At 36.1% G+C, this 18,388-nt stretch overlaps 2 protein-coding genes across 2 annotated transcripts in view; one reads left to right on the top strand and one right to left on the bottom strand.

Annotated features, from left to right (window-relative positions):
• Window positions 1-704: 704 nt before the first annotated feature.
• l(1)G0020 (RNA cytidine acetyltransferase l(1)G0020) lies at window positions 705-11,299 on the bottom strand. The gene is made up of 18 exons (XM_013316248.1): window positions 11,105-11,299; window positions 10,802-10,896; window positions 10,529-10,688; window positions 9,550-9,686; window positions 8,640-8,802; window positions 8,283-8,425; window positions 7,407-7,683; window positions 6,923-7,138; window positions 5,874-6,101; window positions 5,237-5,382; window positions 4,855-5,002; window positions 4,556-4,698; window positions 4,180-4,317; window positions 3,497-3,693; window positions 2,748-2,917; window positions 1,951-2,196; window positions 1,423-1,562; window positions 705-830 (listed from the first exon to the last, which is right to left on the bottom strand). The coding sequence occupies exons 1-18, from the start codon at window positions 11,210-11,212 to the stop codon at window positions 731-733; spliced, it is 2,955 nt and encodes a 984-aa protein (XP_013171702.1). The 5' UTR covers window positions 11,213-11,299; the 3' UTR covers window positions 705-730.
• An 839-nt stretch (window positions 11,300-12,138) lies between these two features.
• The window catches only part of Bap170 (Brahma associated protein 170kD), a 25,310-nt gene continuing 19,060 nt past the window's right edge, over window positions 12,139-18,388 (top strand). Inside the window, exons 1-16 of the mRNA XM_013315940.1 lie at window positions 12,139-12,453; window positions 12,535-12,625; window positions 12,731-12,840; window positions 13,240-13,361; window positions 13,706-13,921; window positions 14,263-14,513; window positions 14,755-14,936; window positions 15,026-15,119; window positions 15,349-15,510; window positions 15,907-16,071; window positions 16,471-16,581; window positions 16,659-16,772; window positions 16,962-17,131; window positions 17,315-17,433; window positions 17,587-17,669; window positions 17,750-17,878. Coding sequence (XP_013171394.1) covers window positions 12,359-12,453; window positions 12,535-12,625; window positions 12,731-12,840; window positions 13,240-13,361; window positions 13,706-13,921; window positions 14,263-14,513; window positions 14,755-14,936; window positions 15,026-15,119; window positions 15,349-15,510; window positions 15,907-16,071; window positions 16,471-16,581; window positions 16,659-16,772; window positions 16,962-17,131; window positions 17,315-17,433; window positions 17,587-17,669; window positions 17,750-17,878 — 2,214 coding nt within the window. The 5' untranslated portion in view covers window positions 12,139-12,358. The remainder of the gene's footprint in view (window positions 12,454-12,534; window positions 12,626-12,730; window positions 12,841-13,239; window positions 13,362-13,705; window positions 13,922-14,262; window positions 14,514-14,754; window positions 14,937-15,025; window positions 15,120-15,348; window positions 15,511-15,906; window positions 16,072-16,470; window positions 16,582-16,658; window positions 16,773-16,961; window positions 17,132-17,314; window positions 17,434-17,586; window positions 17,670-17,749; window positions 17,879-18,388) is intronic.

The following is an 18,388-nucleotide window of genomic DNA, read 5'->3' as shown; positions in this document are numbered from 1 at the left end:
TGTACGAGCGCCGCGGCCCCGCCCCCCGCACGCCCCGCCCACCGCCGCTGCCATATTTGTTATGTTTAAGAGGAAATATCTATTGTCTATTCCAAGGGTTGAATAACTACCAACACTTTTTTATATTACAATAATTATAGAAATTATTATTGAACTGTTGTTTCTATTATTGAAGAAAATACCTAACAAAAGTACAAAAAAAGCGACAAATCTGATATTTGACAACTTTGCTGTGGTTGCTGTTCTGAAGAAAGCTTCTATCCAAATATGATATATGAAATCTTAACAAATATGAAAGTACTACAAATAGTAAGTATACAGGGTGATTTTAACATCATTTTAATAAGAAAAAAAAAGATATTTTGTTTAAGACACCCCTTACCACAGTTGATAATCGAATAATGAAGTTAAAATCTGAAATAACATTCTATATATAATAAATTATTACAAGGGAAATAAAAAAATCAAAAGAAAAACATAAAATCTTCTTAAGACTTTTGTTTTAATATGACTTACCTTACTAACTTTAACTACGTAACTTCAAATGAAACTTTATACGATTTTAAAGCAAAAAATAATATAAAATTTGTTTTTGAACGAGAGAAAAGTTTTCTTACAAAAAGCAAGATTTTAGGAAGTCACTAATGTATGGTTTTATGAGGCTGAAGATATTATTATTGTTATTTAAAGTTAAAAAATATTTAGTAATATATATTTATTTACATTACATTCAGTTTCTGAGATGTTTTTTCTTTTTCTTCTTCTTGTTGGAGTGAGACTCTATCAGGTCCTCGATCTCCTTGGTGTCGTCGCCGAGACGTTTCTCACCACTGAAAATATCATCATCAGATCACTATACGTCCCCACCGAGGGGCTCGGAACCTACCCTAAGTTAGGGTTGACTAGGCCATAGTCAACTACGCTGCCCAAGTGCGGGTTGACTTCACACATATCTTTGAATTTATTCTCAGATATGTGCAGGTTACTGTTAAATGGACATATGTAAATCGGAAAACACATTGGTACATGACGGGATTCAAACCCAGGACCTGCAGATTACAAGTAAAATGCTTAAACCTCTGAGCCACCGACGCACTTTATGCGTTACTAAGAAATATCCAGAACGATTGAACGGATCTCGCTGAAATTTGTCATACATATAGAACATAGTCTGGAAGAACACAAAGGCTACTAATTAAGTTCTTTCCAATACCTCGCGGACAGAGTCGCGGGCTACAGCTAGTATGTAATATAAAGAAAAATCAATTTTTAAATTTTTTTGTTTGCCCCAACTTTGTATTTGTTTCGGGTTTAATATCTGGAACGACTGGACCGATTTCAGCGGGACTTTCACAGGAAGGTAGCTGATGTGTGCGAGTATGTCATAGGCTATGTTTTTGCTTTTCTAATTCCTCTGCGTACCTCTTGACGGAGATGATGTTCTTCTGCTTGTTGGTGTTGAGAGCGTTGTTCCAGTCGAGGTCGCTGCCCCGGATGCTGTACTGCGCCAGGTCCTCGCCCATCAGCCGCGACAGCTCCTTGCGCTGCTTGCGCTCCAACTCCTGGACACCATCAACATTCATGTGACTCATCGTACCTTTCTGAGCCAATTTGGCCAGAGAATGACTATGATATACAAATATTTTAGTCTCAGAATCCAACCGTAAATTAATTTAATTCAATCGACAAGAACTTAACAGATTGAAACTCTAAAAAGTAACCTCAAAATAGAATATTAGGTTATCATAATCTTTTGCTTAACTTTGTCTTTTTTCCGTGTGGAGTCGTAATTTTTAAATTCTCTTGCAGAAGATGAAAGTGGAATTCTCTGTCAAAATTTTTTTTTTCGAAAATTTTCCTTAGTAATAAAACAAAAAAATCCTTTCCGATCAATCATTTACTCTTAAAATTCCATAAAATTAAAAGTAAAGGTAAAAAATAAAATAATACCTTCGCAGCTTTCGATAGTTCATCATTAAGGGTCTGTTTCACTGGACCTTCCGCGCCCACCTCTGAAATCTTCTCATCAATTCCGATTTCCTTAGCAACAGAATCTTCTAGAATGGAATTAATTGTTGCATTTATCTTCTTGCAGGCTTCATAGAACTTGGCCAGGATCTGTGACCCGGGCAGACCTAACTCTGATGCTATATCATCTACATCCTTCATTTGGAAACCCATAGCGACGAAAATAACCTGAAATTATTAATCATAAAAAATATAAATAAATTTGTAAAATTATACTAGTTTTTCTATACTTATATACTAATAAACTCAAAAACTACAGGATCAATTTTTTTTTTGCAATTAGAAAACTAAATTTTTGTTTTTGTTTTCTTTTTATACTGCGAGGAAGAAGTCGCAGGTAAAAAAAGCTAGTTTGGAATTGAGTTGACATAGGTTGGTGATAATTAAATTTTTTCCAATAATAATGATTAACATGGGTACCCTGACCCCCCGAGGGGTCACTAAGCCACAAATAACTTCGTTGCACTATTAGGCGTCAAATAACTGGATAGGTGACCTTGAACCATATGCCAAAGAGTAACAAATAATTTTACATGATTATGGGATCGTGATTGGTCAAATACTTGATATATACAGCTACCGCTAATAACTATATTAAGTTATATTCTAAAAATTAAATTAATTTATATCTCATTGAATTTTGAGTCACCAAAGTGGGTAGGAAATAAATTTCCTCGACTATAAACGTAGGGTTGTCAAAAAATCTTTGTTATTTTCACCTGTTGCACAGCATCCAACTTGAGGGGTGCCTTCGTGTGGAAGACGAGGTGTGCGAGTGGTGTGAGCAGGTCAGTGATGAGGCGGTAGTCAGCCTGCTGCCGGCAGTAGCTCTCCAGCCGGCCCAGGTCGTGACCGGATACTTGCTCCTTTATCAACTGCTTTGTCAGGGCTGCCACAGAAAAAAAATATTAATTACGTATTTAAGTTGTTGATAAAAACCAATTAAAATAATGTCTGCAAGGCCGTGTTTGTTTCGGGATCTCCAGCATGACTGGACCGATTCTGACGGGACTTGGACTGGAAGGTGGTTGGTGCACGCGGGCATATTATAGCCTATTTTTTTAATTTTGTGTTGAAAAATTCGCGGGCGATCACTAATCATATAAATAGTTCTCTAATTTTCAGATTTTTTGAAGTTACATAATTTTGAGTAAACAGTACATTATGGGGTAAACAGTAAATTAATCATACTAATATTATAAATGCAAATGTTTAGATGGATGGTTTGTTAAAAGGTATCTCCGGAACGGCTTAACAGATCTTAATGAAATTTCGCACAGATTATGCGATATCTTTCAGTTAGAATTCTTTCGCGCGAAATGGCGCGCTTTCATTACCAAGTCAAGTATCAGAATGATTAGTGAGGGGACATAAACGTCGACATTTTAGTAAGGCTAGTGTTGCGCCAGTACACCGGCACAGTGTCGGATTGTCGCGGGCGACAACTAGTATAGATGATATAACACACCAGGTTTATCAATATTGACATGATCATTGAGCAGCGTGGTGAGAGCGAGCGAGGCGGGCAGGTGTCTGAGCGCGCGCGGCAGCAGCCGACACACGCGCCGCCTGAAGTCCGCACTGTACGCACTCAGCCACGCCCCCCCGCGCAGCGCACGCAACATTATGCACGAGTGCTCGCCTGTCAGATCGTTCGCTTTTTGACTGAAAATATACAATTATACATTTACTTTATACATAATGAATACGAGAAAAGGTTCAGGTTACTTGGTCCTTCGTCATATTTTAGTTTAAAAAAAGACGTTGTCCTATCTACATGTCTTTAATTTGAATAAATCAATATGAAGTTAATATTTGATGAAAATTGTGAATCTAAACCATTCCCAGATCCCCTTGAACACACACAAAAAATTTCATCAAAATCGCTCCAGTCGTTTGAGAGAAGTTCAGTGACACACACTCATTGAAGAATTATATATATAAAGATATTCAAAGTTTAATCATCCAAAATCTGTTTAAAATCGTCTCTGTCATTATCTTTAACAAAACAGGGAAAGCATGTTTTAAACGGAAATTTTGTTCTTAGAAGCACACTGTAAGTTGATTTACATAACTAAAATATTAAGATTAATGTTCAAGTATAAAATTAAGATAAATAAATAGTTATCTGCTATCTGAAATAGTTATTACCTTAAATAGACTGGTACATATTTCTGAGACTTCCAGAATTTAAGCAAAGATTCAGTCAGCCCGAAACTAGTGCCTAGGTAGTCTAGATGTTCCGCGGGGACTTCTGTTAACCTTTTTAGTAACGTCGGTGGCTTTGTCCTGAAATACAATAAAACATTAATTTCTGATCACAATAGTATAAACTAGAAATTTTCTTTATTAATCATAGACACTTGAAGCTAGAAGAAGGGTAGGCAGAAATTACAATTTTCCTATTTTAGATATTGGCAGACTTTTCTTGGTTCCAAATTCATACACCCACATATTTTCTTCCACAGTTTCTTCTCATTTTGACATATTCATACAAGAGATTAGAAAATAAATAGTGTATAATTACCTGGGTGCTATGCTCTCAGTGTGCAGCGTGTCTGTCTGTCCGTTTGTCTTGTCATCATCATCAGAAGCGGTCTCATCCAGACATGGAATGTCTCCGCTGTAGTACGCGGCTAGTTGCTGCAACGCTCGCTTGCCGTAACCCATCTGTTATAAATAAATAATACTTGTATTGAAAATAAATTAATATTAGGATTTCAAACGAATACTGCGAGATATTTTCAAAAATACCAAATTATAATCTGGATAGTATTTAAATATAGATAGTAAAAGTTATTATAATCTGGATAGAAATCCACTTACTCTTTGGTAGGATGGATGCGTTGCTATCCTGACTATCCTAGCTCCGGATAGTTTGGGGAAATCCTTGTCCCCGTACTGTTCACAAATATTCCAAGGGATCAGATCGCCAGCAGCCTTGCGCCCGCGACCCAGACTGTCGCGTACTGTCCTGTAATTAACATTCTAAAAATAATTTCCAAACTAAGCTAAAATCATTTTCATCTTAAACAAACAGCACATTTTTGGATAGAATTGTTTAATTAAAAAAAAGTATATTATCCCTGATTCTTTTCTTTTCTGACTTCATTTTATTATTATTTAACCGTTGGTTTCCAAGACCAAAGAGTTTAATAGGGGAATTTTGGTCTCAGAAAGCTACAATTATTGTAATAAATAGACTTACTTATCCGATATATTTCCCTCGAAGCACATCTGCACGACGCACAACACTTCTGGCATGGAAGTAGACTTGGGCGGTGTCGGTGCGAGTAGTACAAACAGACAGTGCGCCGGCGCATCCGCTAACAACTGGATGTCGTTTGGACTGTTCTATATAACAAAAAAAAGTGTCAAATAAATTTTTACAATGGATTGACAAAAATTGAAATTTACATAGAAATATTTAATTTCTATTAAAGTAGCTAAATTCATTGTAATAATATAAAGATTTTTTCTATCAAGCACAATTCTTATACCAAGAGATTAAAGAAAAAACAGGGACAAAGTTAGTAAGAAATATCATTAACCTTAAGTAACCACGGCGCTTTTCAAATAAATTTAATATCAGATTGCATTAAAAAGTGGATAGTAACAATCTTTGATCATCCTTTGACTACATTTTACTTATTAACACCCTCAGCGTCAAACCCTAAGTGACTGTATAAAAAAAAACATTTTTTTTTTGTTGGGATCTACTCAAATACAAAAATGTGTATAGTTTTGAATACACAGGGTTCTAGACAATGTGTGACAAAAAGATACACATGGCGCCCAAGGTGTTAATAACTTGATTATTATTAAAAATATTTAATTTAAGTTACCTTATAATGACTAGCGACGTATATAGCGACAAGTCGATGTAGGAATGCCTCCGCAGCTTTGTGGTAGCAGAACAAGGCGTCTCTGTTGACTCGCAGCAGTTCGCAGGCTGCGGGGGGCGGAGCACCCACTCCCAGTGAGGGGCTCGGAGCCTCCAGACATAGGAGAGAGTTCAACCAACGCTCCACGGGGTCTCCTGTACGGTATCGTATTGGTTCTTCTAGTTTTATCTAACAAAAATATATTAGTTAGGAAAAAGTAATGGGTAAAATAAATCAGACATAGAACAAATTGCACTATTTACGCGTCAATAGCCTAATGGTTAAGGATACGGATTTCCGATCACGAGGTCGGGGGTTCGAATCCCGCCATTCGACTATTGTCGTAAACCATATCCTAGCACAAGCCTAGAGCTTAGTTGGGTTGGTAAAAGGAATATTAGTAAATTTACAAAAAAATCTGCTAATATTTACCGTATATCAAAACAAAAAAAAACTAATTATATACTAAAATAATTGTTGTTTAAAAATATTGAAGTATGGATAAATCTTACTAATACTATAAATGCGAAAGTTTAGATGGATGGATGTTTGTTTGAAGGTATCTTCGGAACGGTTCAACGGATTTTGATGAAATTTGGCACAGATGTAGAGCATAGTATGGAAGAACACATAAGCTTTTCGAGTTACTTTTTTTAATTGCGCGCGAACGGAGTCGCGGGCGACAGCTAGTAAAACGAATTCTTAAAGCACAAAAAATACCATGAACAACTTCTTTATCTCCATTCTAAGGAAACTTGATGTACCAATACAATTAAAAAAAATTAGTAATACTTAAATTCAGTTTTTTTCTATAATAGGTGTTAGGTTTATGGTACATTTATATATGTTTAGTACTGGCAACTTTGTGTAACTGTGTTCGCTGTTTGAAAAGATGTCATGGCGTGTGTGTAAGAAAATAAAGATGATTAAACAATAAGAAAAGTGTGTTTTAACATGGTAGCAGAGTTTTTTTTTAACAATAGGCAGAGATAATAATAAAAAACACCTACTGGAGGCGGTGCATTATGTTCGGTTTGGAGTTGTGCGAACAGTTTGAGGGAGAGTGCCCGTCCTGTTCCCTCGTACCCTGACACAGTGGAGGAGAGCAGTGCCAGCGGTGCTTTCTGAGCTGCTGCCGATACGTGTGTGATAGGAATCGCTGCAGCCTCGTCCACCAGTACGAGGTCAGCTGCAGCCAGCAAGGAGTGGTCGTCTGGTGTTATATACTATCACAAAACATCATAATTTAAAATATCTGCCTAAAAAAATGAAAAAGTAAATTCTATAGTTTTAATTTATATTTTAATTGTAGTATACTACTTTTCAAATATCTTGTCTGCTCTTAACTTCGCCCGAAGTCATAATTTATTGAGCAGATCACAATTTTAAGTTTGTTGGGGCATAGTGAGGTGCTGAATGCACTGCGCAGCGCGCCCTCGGACTTGAACCACCAAAGTATTTGAAAAGAAGTATACAATAAATAATATTTCTCACCTGTACAGTCTGCCGTGAATTCCTAGCAATATTAACACGTACAATTGCCTTCTTAAAATCTGGATTAGTAGAGCGCACTATGTTGTAATCAATGTGTTCCTGATACAAACAGGCGTCGAGTCCTTTCAGTACAAACTCAAAGAGCGTGATGAGATTCTCAGGATGTGGGGAAGTGACGTAGATATTGACGTAGCCTAGAGCAACCGCGGCCGCGACTGCTAGACCTAGGCACGCTGATTTACCCCGACCTCTTGCAGCGGTTAGACAATGTGGGGGCCTGGAAACGACAAAATACACAAAAAACATTAGCTCAAATATATTTACGGCTCAAAATATCGTACAAGTTGCGCAGATATGTTAGGTTTTAGCATGGAGTTAAGGTACTGTGTGCAGCTCACACACCTTGAGCTGCTAAGATATTTGGAAAGACGTATACTAAATTATTTGAATTCATTCAAGAAGTTAAAATATTTGATGTATAGGTACTCGTAGTATTTTTTTGAGATGTAAAGAACAACACTCTACTTGGGATCAAATATTATACAGCAAACTATCATCGTAATTAAAATTTAATTTATCATCTACATTTTACTAAAATGGATAGGAACTATTGCCAGCATTGAACCTTCACTTGGCACAGGACAGGGATGGGTTTTCTGATCTGACGGCCAACCTCCAGCAATGGAGTATTAAAAGAAGGATAGGACTAAACGTATCTTTTCTGGAGTACTATTATGGCAACATATTCAAATCAAGTTTTTTTTTAGGGTTCTCAAAAGAAAAAAAACGGTACCTTTATAGGATCACTTTGTTGCTTCCGTCTGTGTGTCAAAACTCTTTTTTTGTTATAAAAAACTATTCATTTTAATGTCTTACCTGGATTGTTTATCAGCAAGTGTGTTAATCAGTGCGACGAGTGCAGTGGCCTGGTCGTAAGTGCGACACATAGCCACTAACGGACCCGCCGGCGGTGAGTCCGATAACGATGATATTAAATCCATCAACTTTGGATTTACTTTCTACAAAAATATGAAAATCTATATGTCAAGAACAATATAACAAACTCCCATAACCCAGAGGGGTAAGCAGAAGTAGGTAAAATAAAAAATAAAACTCATTACAAATACTAAGTAATTTTTGGACAGTAGGTAAAACAGTACATTTTCATCGCACCGCCTCTTTAAAGGAAATGTATTAATAAAAATGTCCATATAGTAAATTCTCCATACATACCTCAGGGAGCACATCCACCGGTTCAACTTGAGCCGTTTTTGATGAAATAGGCAATACAGTGAGCGAGTCATCCAACACTAGACAACGAGGATTGTCAGCAAGTGATAGTAGGAAACGTTCATTAAATCTATTCACCACTGTATCATGTGCTTCTGTTTTAAACCTAAAAAATATAAATACAATTTCATTGTCACAGCTCATTAAATATCCCCACTGAGGGATTCGTAACTTTTTTTTCTATATAACAGAAGGGTGCAAATGTGCAGCAGGAACACCAAGGTGTTCAATGACTCTCATGGACATCAGCAATACCAGAGGAACCGCAGAGGCGTTGCCGGCCTTTGAGGTGGTGATAAGCTCGCTTCTTGAAGGACCCTAAGTCGTAGCGGTTTGGAAATACCGCCGAGGACAAACCATTCCACAATGCTGCTATGCGAGGCAGGAAGTTAACCTAAGTTAGATCTGACTAAATACAGGTGACTAATACGGGGGAGAGTAAATACAATTTAAGACACACATATTGAAACATTGCAGAGAGAGTTGCATCTTTTATGTTACTCTTGTCATCAGATATTTAAAATTCATTTGACATACTAGTGGTGGCTTGCGACTTCATTAGCAAGAAACTATTATAAAAAAGGAGTTTAAGTTGCGCACTGATCGCACATACATCATGACTACAAACAAACACATCAATTTATAAATTTATGTAACAATAGCTTATTTTGTAAGTGAACATCTCTTAACAATTTAAAAAAAATTATCCTGATTGTGATCTACATCTATATCAAATTTCAGAAAGATCCATAGAGCCATTCTAAAGATGTCTTAAAACAAACATCCATCCATCTAAACATTCACATTTATAATATTAGTAAGAAATAAGATTAAATAATAATATTGTTCATACCTTGAATGTACATCCATAGTAATAGAATGTAGTTGTCTGAGTGAATCCATAGTCTTTAGTAAGAATATAATAAGACCTCCACCCTCAACAGTCTCTATGGTACGAGCCATTAAGTTAGGTGTGAGGGCTTCAAAATCCTATAACAAATATAGAATAATATATATTATATAGCTTTTTTTATATATTATAAGGTGGCAAACGAGCGAACGGCCATCTGAAATCGCTGAAATAGCGAAGTGACCGTTGCCCATACACATATGCAATTGCATATGCGTTGCCTACCTTTAATCGACGGAGGAGAGGATGCACAGAAATAAAAAATTTCCCCTTTCCTTGCATCCTCTCATCCGGAAAGTCCACTTCCACTTCCCATCCTTTCCTTATAAGAAAAAGGGTGGCAAGGGAAAGAGGACTAATTTTGGCCTCCGGGATGCAACAACATCTTAAATGCCTTACAATTTATAATATTAAAAGGTAAATAGGAAATTTATATTTTTAATAACCTTAAGATATGTTTAATACAATTGTACCTGGCTAAGTAAGAATCCAAGAGTCTGCAATATTTTTTCACTTCTAAAGATTTCTCTTTAATCTCAGTTTCTTGCTTAGTTGGTAATGGACAAAGACTATTGCTTATGGTGGTTTCTTGCTTTTCCAGAATCAACTTGTCTTGTTTCAAGGTTAGAGTTTTAAATATTAAGTTTAAAACAAGTTTAACTATATAAAGTAACTAGCGGACCCGACAGATGTTGTCCTGTCTACACATCTTTAATTTGAATAAATTAATATGAAGTTATTATAATATTTGATGAAAATTGTGAATCTAAACCATTCCCAGATCCCCTTGAACACACACAAAAAATTTCATCAAAATCGGTCCAGTCGTTTGAGAGAAGTTTAGTGACATACACACTCACAGAAGAATTATATATATAAAAAAAAAGTTTTGATATTTCAATTTGCTCTTTTTACAAATTACCTGTAAAACACACACTCCATATGTCTGACCGAGCATAGCATGACTCTCCGAGTAATATCTGCCGTGTATTGTTGTTGCAACTCTGAATGCATCAAACAATGACTCTTCAGATACTTCCAGCTTGCCTGCAGCTATTTTCTTTGCTCTTTTACGCCCATGGCTAAAATTAATACAGATATATCAAATATGTTTTTATATTAATAAGATAATTTGATGCCATATATATATTAAAAAATTAAATAGAAATATATGTATGTTGGGAGTTGTACTTACTTGCTGATAGCTTCATCTTTATTTTTGTAGCACCAAAGTACTGTTGGTCTAGATTTAACAGTTGATTTCACCAGCATGTCATATAATATAGGCACCTGCAAAAGTAAGGTAGTTTTAATAACATTTTAACTTATGTCACATTTTATAACCAGAAAACTTTTGAGTTTTAATAGCATTTATAACAAAGTTGAAAGATAACAAAACACTTGTTGTGTTTTGTGGCCACAAGTTAAGTTAAACTTTAAAAAGTCACCAGTGAATTGAAAACAACAGAATATAGACATAAAAATTTAAATAACATACCTGATCTCTGCTCTTATCACCGACAAGCAAGAACATAGTACGATGCCCTAATTTTACACCATTCTCTATCATCACTCGTATACGGTTATCAATTTTCTTTTTCACCATTTTTCAATTTTACTTTAGCAGCAACAATTCACAACAAAATAACCTCTAAAGCACATGCAGTGTGTCAAACTGTCAAAAACTGTCAATTTTGGCAGTGACACTTTTCTGTTAATTCTGTTTCACAGAGCCCTGAGTACAGAGTGAAATTCATAGTTTATGTTCTACGTAATAAAGAATTGGTTTTCCTCACAAGTTCTTTATTTTAATTCAAATATAAAAAAGGTTTTGACTGAAATTTCACTGACTTACAATAATTACTATAGGAGATCCAAGGGCTGGCGCGCATTTCGGACAAATGTTGATCCTGGCCATTCCATCCTCTTGGGAACCCTACCGTGCGAGCGCAGCGATTTGGGGTCGATTTTTTAAAACATTTAGTTTCATTTCTAGTTTGGTTTATTTTTAGTATATAGTTTATTTAATGTAGTATAAATTAATTCATTTGTTTTGTAGTAGTTAATTAATTAAAGAAATAAGTTTCAAATAAAATTTTGAAGTTAATAAATACAATATGAAAAATATACTATAGGTGCCGGAGATACGCCGGAGGTCTAATTCTAGTTCTTACTTCCTGTGTTCTTGTTCTTGTATCTTATTGAATGGGTGGTCGTGGACTAGAACTGGGATTAAAAGAAAACTATAATGATTTTCTTTACCCGATTGCTATTGATAGCTTGTTGCAAAATATGTCTACTAAGCATTAGTTCATATTAGCGGATTTGATCGTTCAATAAAATAATGATTCAAAGAATTAATTTAAGTATATATATTTAAGTATAAATAAAATCTCTTAAATTAGTTTTTTCTTATCTTATATATAAGATTTCATTATAAAATAAATCCGTTAAAAATAACATATCGAATCTAGAAGATTATTTTAGAATCGAAACATCGTTACATGGAACATCTCTATTATCGCGTCGCTGCTCGGTGGCTTGAATTGTAACTGTCACTGTCAAAAATGTTTAAAAATGTATTTTTAAACAATATAATGTTTTCTTCCTTCATTGTATAAATTAATACTCTAATGTGTGAATATATTATTAACGTTCGAATATATAACAGAAGCAAGAATCGAAACATATTAGTGTAGTTTCTAACCACAGTAATAACCCTACATTGTATGCCGCTACTATAACATAGAAAATGGCTAAATTTCAAGTAAATACTAAGTCAAAAGATTATCTAAGGGACAAGGAAGCCTTTCTTAAAGATTTAAAGCAGTTTAATGAGAGTAAAAAGTAATTATCGTGTGTTATTTACAAGAATGCTCCTATATCTTTTTGGTGTCAAAATGTTTGAAGTGTATGTTTTAATTTCAGTATTCCATATAAAATTCCGGTTGTCAATGGTGTGGAAATAGATTTGTATTTGTTCTATTCATTGGTTCAACAGCGCGGGGGACTTGGCAAGGTTTGTTTTAAAAAAACACCATTTACTTGTGTTAAACTTTATTATCTTGTTAGTAAACACTAGTGGTATCAATTTATGTGCAATAATGATTTAATTTTATTTCAGGTGAATCAAAATGACACCTGGGAGTCATTTTTAAGATTGCTAAGACTCCCACATCCATGTATCAATGGATCTACTCTCTTGAGAAGAATTTATGGAATGTATTTGGAAAAGTAAGTTTTGTTCTCTTTAAATTCACAAACAACAACAATAAAAAAAATCAAATCAGTGTCAGTCAAAATTCTTGTTTAGTAACAAGGCAGATTATGCCTGCAACATAAATTAAAAATATATTTATTTTAAAAGTTCTTATAAGAAAATATATGCAAATGTAAAATTAATCTTATCTTACTACTAGTATAAATGCGATTTTTTTTGCATGGATAAGTGGATGGATCGATGTTTGTTAGAAAGTATAGTAAATGTGGCTTAGATTTAGTCATAGTCTGGATGAACTCATTGTCTACTAATACTTTTAATATTTCTCACGGATGGAGTAGCTAGCGACAGCTAGTACAACAAAACAAAGCATTTATAGTTATTTATTTATTTTGTATACATTGTCACAATAGGTATGAGAGAGCAAAGGGTCCACCGGGTCGAGATGATGACAATGACATTGATGAAGATCCAAGGAGAACAAGAGGAGGTGGAATGCCACGTATCACTTTTGGAGGTGGGACATACATATCAGGTAAATAACATTTGTTAATGCTTACTATTTTACCTGCTTTATTATTGTTTCATATAATTCTTTCATAATTCCATGAAATTCTCTTATTATTAAACAAAATTCTGCAGTTACCATGTTTAACCGACAAATTGAGTGAAAATAAGAAACACATTATGACCAATGTCTCTAGTCTGTAACATTTGGCCTAATCAAGAAACACTTTAATTGATAAGGTTTTAAGGATGAATATGGTGGTATTTTCTAATTAAACATTCCAAACAAGACAAGCTTTCAAGTATATTGTGTTATATTTATTATGAATTTATTATTATTTACTTAGTTATTTAAAATATACCTTTTTACAGCATCCGGTGAGGCGCTTCGTACTAACGTAGCACCGAGAATTGCAGGCCCATCGGAGCGATTGACATTGTCTTTATTGTCACCTATGCCCAATGAGCAAGACTTTGCTATAAATGTGTGCACCGTGCTAGCAGCTGATCATAATAATCGCCTACCTTTAAGCACAACACCACATATATTGGACTTCTTATTGGCACATGCTGGTGTCTACAATCATTGTAAGTGTATGATAATTTTTTGTAGTAAGTTTTGTAAGACAAGCTTAGATTGATATGTAAATCATCCTTTTATACTATTAACTACCGACTGACTCCATCTGCGCGAAATTAAAAAGAAAAACATAATAAGTAGCCTATGTGTTCTTCCAGACTATATTTGATATGTGCCAAATTTCATTGAAATCTCTTCAGCTGTTGTGGAGTTTCCCTTACACAAACATCCATCCATCCATCACATTTATAATATTAGTAAAATAGTAAAACCGTCGCGGTTTAAAGAGTATTTGAAGAATATATTTTTTGGTCCTTCGCGCCGGATGTAAATTTTTTATCACTTTCAGCAAGTCTTCGTGATACGATTGGTCGATCTTATTATGAGGCCCGTGGTCGGTACCCACATGAGTTCTGGCAGATGAGGTCTGGAGGCGGCGGTGCTAAGGAGTTGGCTGATGAGAGCAAGTTCATGCAGCCGGGGATTGAGCAGCCTGAGCTGATGGTGCAGGCACTGGCCGCTCATAATACTCTGACTGATTGCTTGATGCAGGATGGCGGCGTTGAGGAATTGGAGAAGTTGATTGATGAGAACAGCTTGGTAAGTTTTCTTTGAAAATGAGTGTGAGCAAAGAATAAAGAAAGTTTGATGTGTGTAAAGTTGCCGTAAAATATCTTTAGTTAATCTGTTTGTACCTAGTCTGATAAAAAAATAATTAAAAAGTCATAACAATATCCAGCTTTTGTTAAGTCAAGTCAGTTTATTTGATAATGTGTTCTTGTAATTTTATAAGTTAATGTGGTGATCATTTCCCGAGAGAGACGCTGTTTCTTTTATACAGGATTTGTTGGAAGATTGGGTGACTGAGCCCTCGGAAGAGAATCTGTTGTTTGCACCCGAGTTGCCTGGAGGCTCAGCCTGTGTGTACACACAGCGAGTGCTGCAAGTCGCTTCTATAGTGCGCTCCCTGTCATTCCACGAAGAGAATATACAATATTTAGCAAAGAACACCACACTTATACGGTAAATATCTATCCTAAGGTACACCTCGGCAGCCATTTTAAATTTTTGAAATCTTTGGTTCTTTTAAATAATTATTCTGTTTGCTCTAGATTTTTATTACTCTGTGCCAACTGTTGGGTGGGTACTCTACGTCAGAGTGGATTGGATACTCTTGGTAATGTTTCAACCGAATTGGTAATAAAGGTAAGTGGAATTATGTATTCAGTTTTAGTTATATTGTGCGATTTTTACACGTACAATATCACTAATTTCGTCTGTACTCTAAAATCCTCCAGATTTTTTTCCTAAAGTGCCATCTTCTCACGAATCTTCATTTGAACGACGTACTGCAGCAGTTCATATTTTGCGTTTCTCATATAGCCTTATTCTAACTTTTGTTTTCTCAGGCTGAGTTCCATTGTTGTCTTTCCAGGATCCAGCGACGTGTCTCATCTCGCGTCATATTCTGTCCACGATTCAATCAGCGCTGGTGTCACCGGACCGCGCACGTGTTCTCGCTGCACTGGAATTGCTCAACAAACTGGCACAGAACGAAGTTAATGAAGACGCACTCCTTAAAGCGTTGGAATCCAAGGTTCGGAAAAAGTGCTATTTAAAATGCAATCAATTAATCATTTTAAAACTCAATTTTTAGAGTTTTAAACTGATTAATTGATTTTTTTGTTAAATTAAAGTTGAAAAGTTTGTTTGTTCGCGCTAATAGTAAAATCTATGAAGCGGATTTTAAATTTTATTTTATTCTTTGATAGCCTTATTATCACAGTAGGTTCTAGGTTATTCGACATCACGCTATTAGTATATTACTTAAAGAGTGGAGCAGAAAGTAGAATTTTAAGGGTCCGTTCACACAAAAAATCTGCTCTGCTCTGATCGTTCAGTGTAAACGGACCTTAAGCGAGAATAATGCAATATAAGTTTATATTAAATTATTTTTTAAGTATATTTAAAATAAAGAAATAATTTATTTCAGGTATACAGCGACGTGTGCGCATTGCTAACACTGCGCGATATAATGGTGCTGGTGTGCACGCTGGAGTGTGTGTACGCGCTCACCTCGCTGGGAGACCGGGCATCGGAAGCTGTCGCCCGCGTGCCCGGACTTGTACATACCCTTGTGTCACTTGTCACTGTTGAGGTCAGTTGTATACATTATATTATATTGTGTGTAACTGACTAGCTGTCGCCTGTGACTTTGTCTACGTGGAATTAAAAAAAAGCAATTTAATTAGTAGCCTATTTGTACTTTCAGACTATTTTCTATCTATGCCGAATTTCAGCAAAATCCGTTGAGCCTTTTCCTTGTAAGAAACATCCCTCCATCCATCCATCCATTTAAACTTTCTCATGAAGGGTGGATGGATGTTTGTTATTAAGTATCTTCAAAACAGCTTAACTGATCTTGATGAAATTTGGCACACATGTAGAACATGTCTGGAAGAACGCATAGGCTACTTTATTAAGTTTTAATTCCGTGCGAACTCACGGGCTAAAGTTAGGGATTCATATATTATATATTTTTAAATTTATTGCGCAGGCGCAGAGCTACGGTCCTCGTGCGTGTATTCTGATGCGCGTGGTGGAGACTGTCAGCGGGCCCAGCCCTATGCCCGCGGACAGGGAGCCCGCACCCCCACCGCCACCCTTGGTAATTAAAAAAAAATTCGATCATCGAATCTACTAAAGAAGAAAAGATCATAACGTGGATAATATTTGATAAATCAGAGTCAAGTATCAAAACCAGTAGCTGAGCCTGTTGTGCAGACACCGCCTGCGCCGGCGCAGCCCGCGCCCGTCTCCTCCATACAACAGTCGCACATGCAGCAACGAACCATACAGGTAAAATTCAAACAATATCTTGGTCAAGTTCTGCCTTTTGTTGTTATATAAGCTTAGCTTTTTTTTACCAATTAAAAGAGTCTTTAGTATTAGTTGACTGTGAAAAAGGCATTTACTTTGATCTGCACTAAGCGCCTTCCTTAAGGATCATTGAACGGTTAAATATGTATGTGTGTATGTATGTTGCAGGAGAACGAGCACTTCGCGCAGGCGTGGCTGAGGTCTACGTACGAGCCGCTGGGCGCCGGCGACAACAGCACGTGCGATGCGGCCGAGGTGTACCGCCAGTACCTCGCTTGTTGTACCAAGCTCGGCCGCAAGGGTGTCATTGCGCCCGCACACTTTCCACGATTAGTCAGGTAAGTAACAGAGGGCGCCACTACTAGACTTTAATAATGGGCGCCATAAATGGGCGCCTCTAATTGGCGCCACTGATTAATGCTACGAAAGGGCGCCATAAATAGACGCCATTCATTTTTAACTATGTGTAAAAATGTGAATTATAATTGTAAGATATTTGTCGTATGTTTGTAACATGACAGGACCGTGTTCGGGGGCACGGTAGGTCCCAACACGGTGACAATAGCGTCGGGGGAGACGCAACAGGCGTACATCGGTATACGCGCCAGGAATCCACAGAATAGACCCAATCCACCTGCAGGTAGTCACTTATAATCATAATAATTACAGATATAGAATTCTTATTACCTTTTACAGATTATCCTGAAAGAATTAGATCAATTGCAGTGTATAAAACAGCTGATATAAGCTAGATAATAAAACGTTATGTAATACAGATTAAAAACATTTTTAGGACCGTCATCCCCTATCTTGAAAGCGCAGCTGACCAATAAGCCTGGTACTGTTGAAGTCAAACCGGTCGTTGTTCAAGCCCAGGTATATTTTAAATTTGACACATTTGAGAAATGTACCCTAAGGGTGTCCCTGAGGGCATTAAATGAGACATTCGTGTTTAGACGGCGAGCCCCGCGGCCTCTGGTGGGGCGCAGCACCCGCACCTGTCGCAGGCGTTGGATGCGCCCTCCAACACGACTCTCATCAAGCACCTGTTGGCCCACAAAGTAAGCCCCGCCCCGCACAAGCAAGTAAGTAATGCCCACTAACAACACTAACTGCTACCATATATCTATAGTTACGTTACCTATAACGATAGTTACGTTACCTATATATTTACGTTTCCTATAACTATAGTTACGTTTCCTATAACTATAGTTACGTTACCTTTATAGTTACGTTTCCTATAACTATAGTTACGTTTCCTGTAACGATAGTTTTGTTACTTATTACTATAGTTACGTTACCTATATAGTTACGTTTCCTATAACTATAGTTACGTTTCCTATAACTATAGTTACGTTTCCTATAACTATAGTTACGTTACCTATATAGTTACGTTTCCTATAATTATAGTTACGTTACCTATATAATTACGTTTCCTATAATTATAGTTACGTTTCCTATAATTATAGTAACGTTTCCTATAACTATAGTTACGTTTCCTATAATTATAGTTACGTTTCCTATAATTATAGTTACGTTTCCTATAACTATAGTTACGTTTCCTATAATTATAGTTACGTTACCTATATAGTTAC

Source organism: Papilio xuthus, unplaced genomic scaffold (genome assembly GCF_000836235.2).
Source record: "Papilio xuthus unplaced genomic scaffold, Pxut_1.1 DF826949.1, whole genome shotgun sequence".
Classification (NCBI taxonomy): Eukaryota; Metazoa; Arthropoda; class Insecta; order Lepidoptera; family Papilionidae; genus Papilio; species Papilio xuthus.
This window is presented reverse-complemented; position numbering and strand designations above follow the sequence as displayed.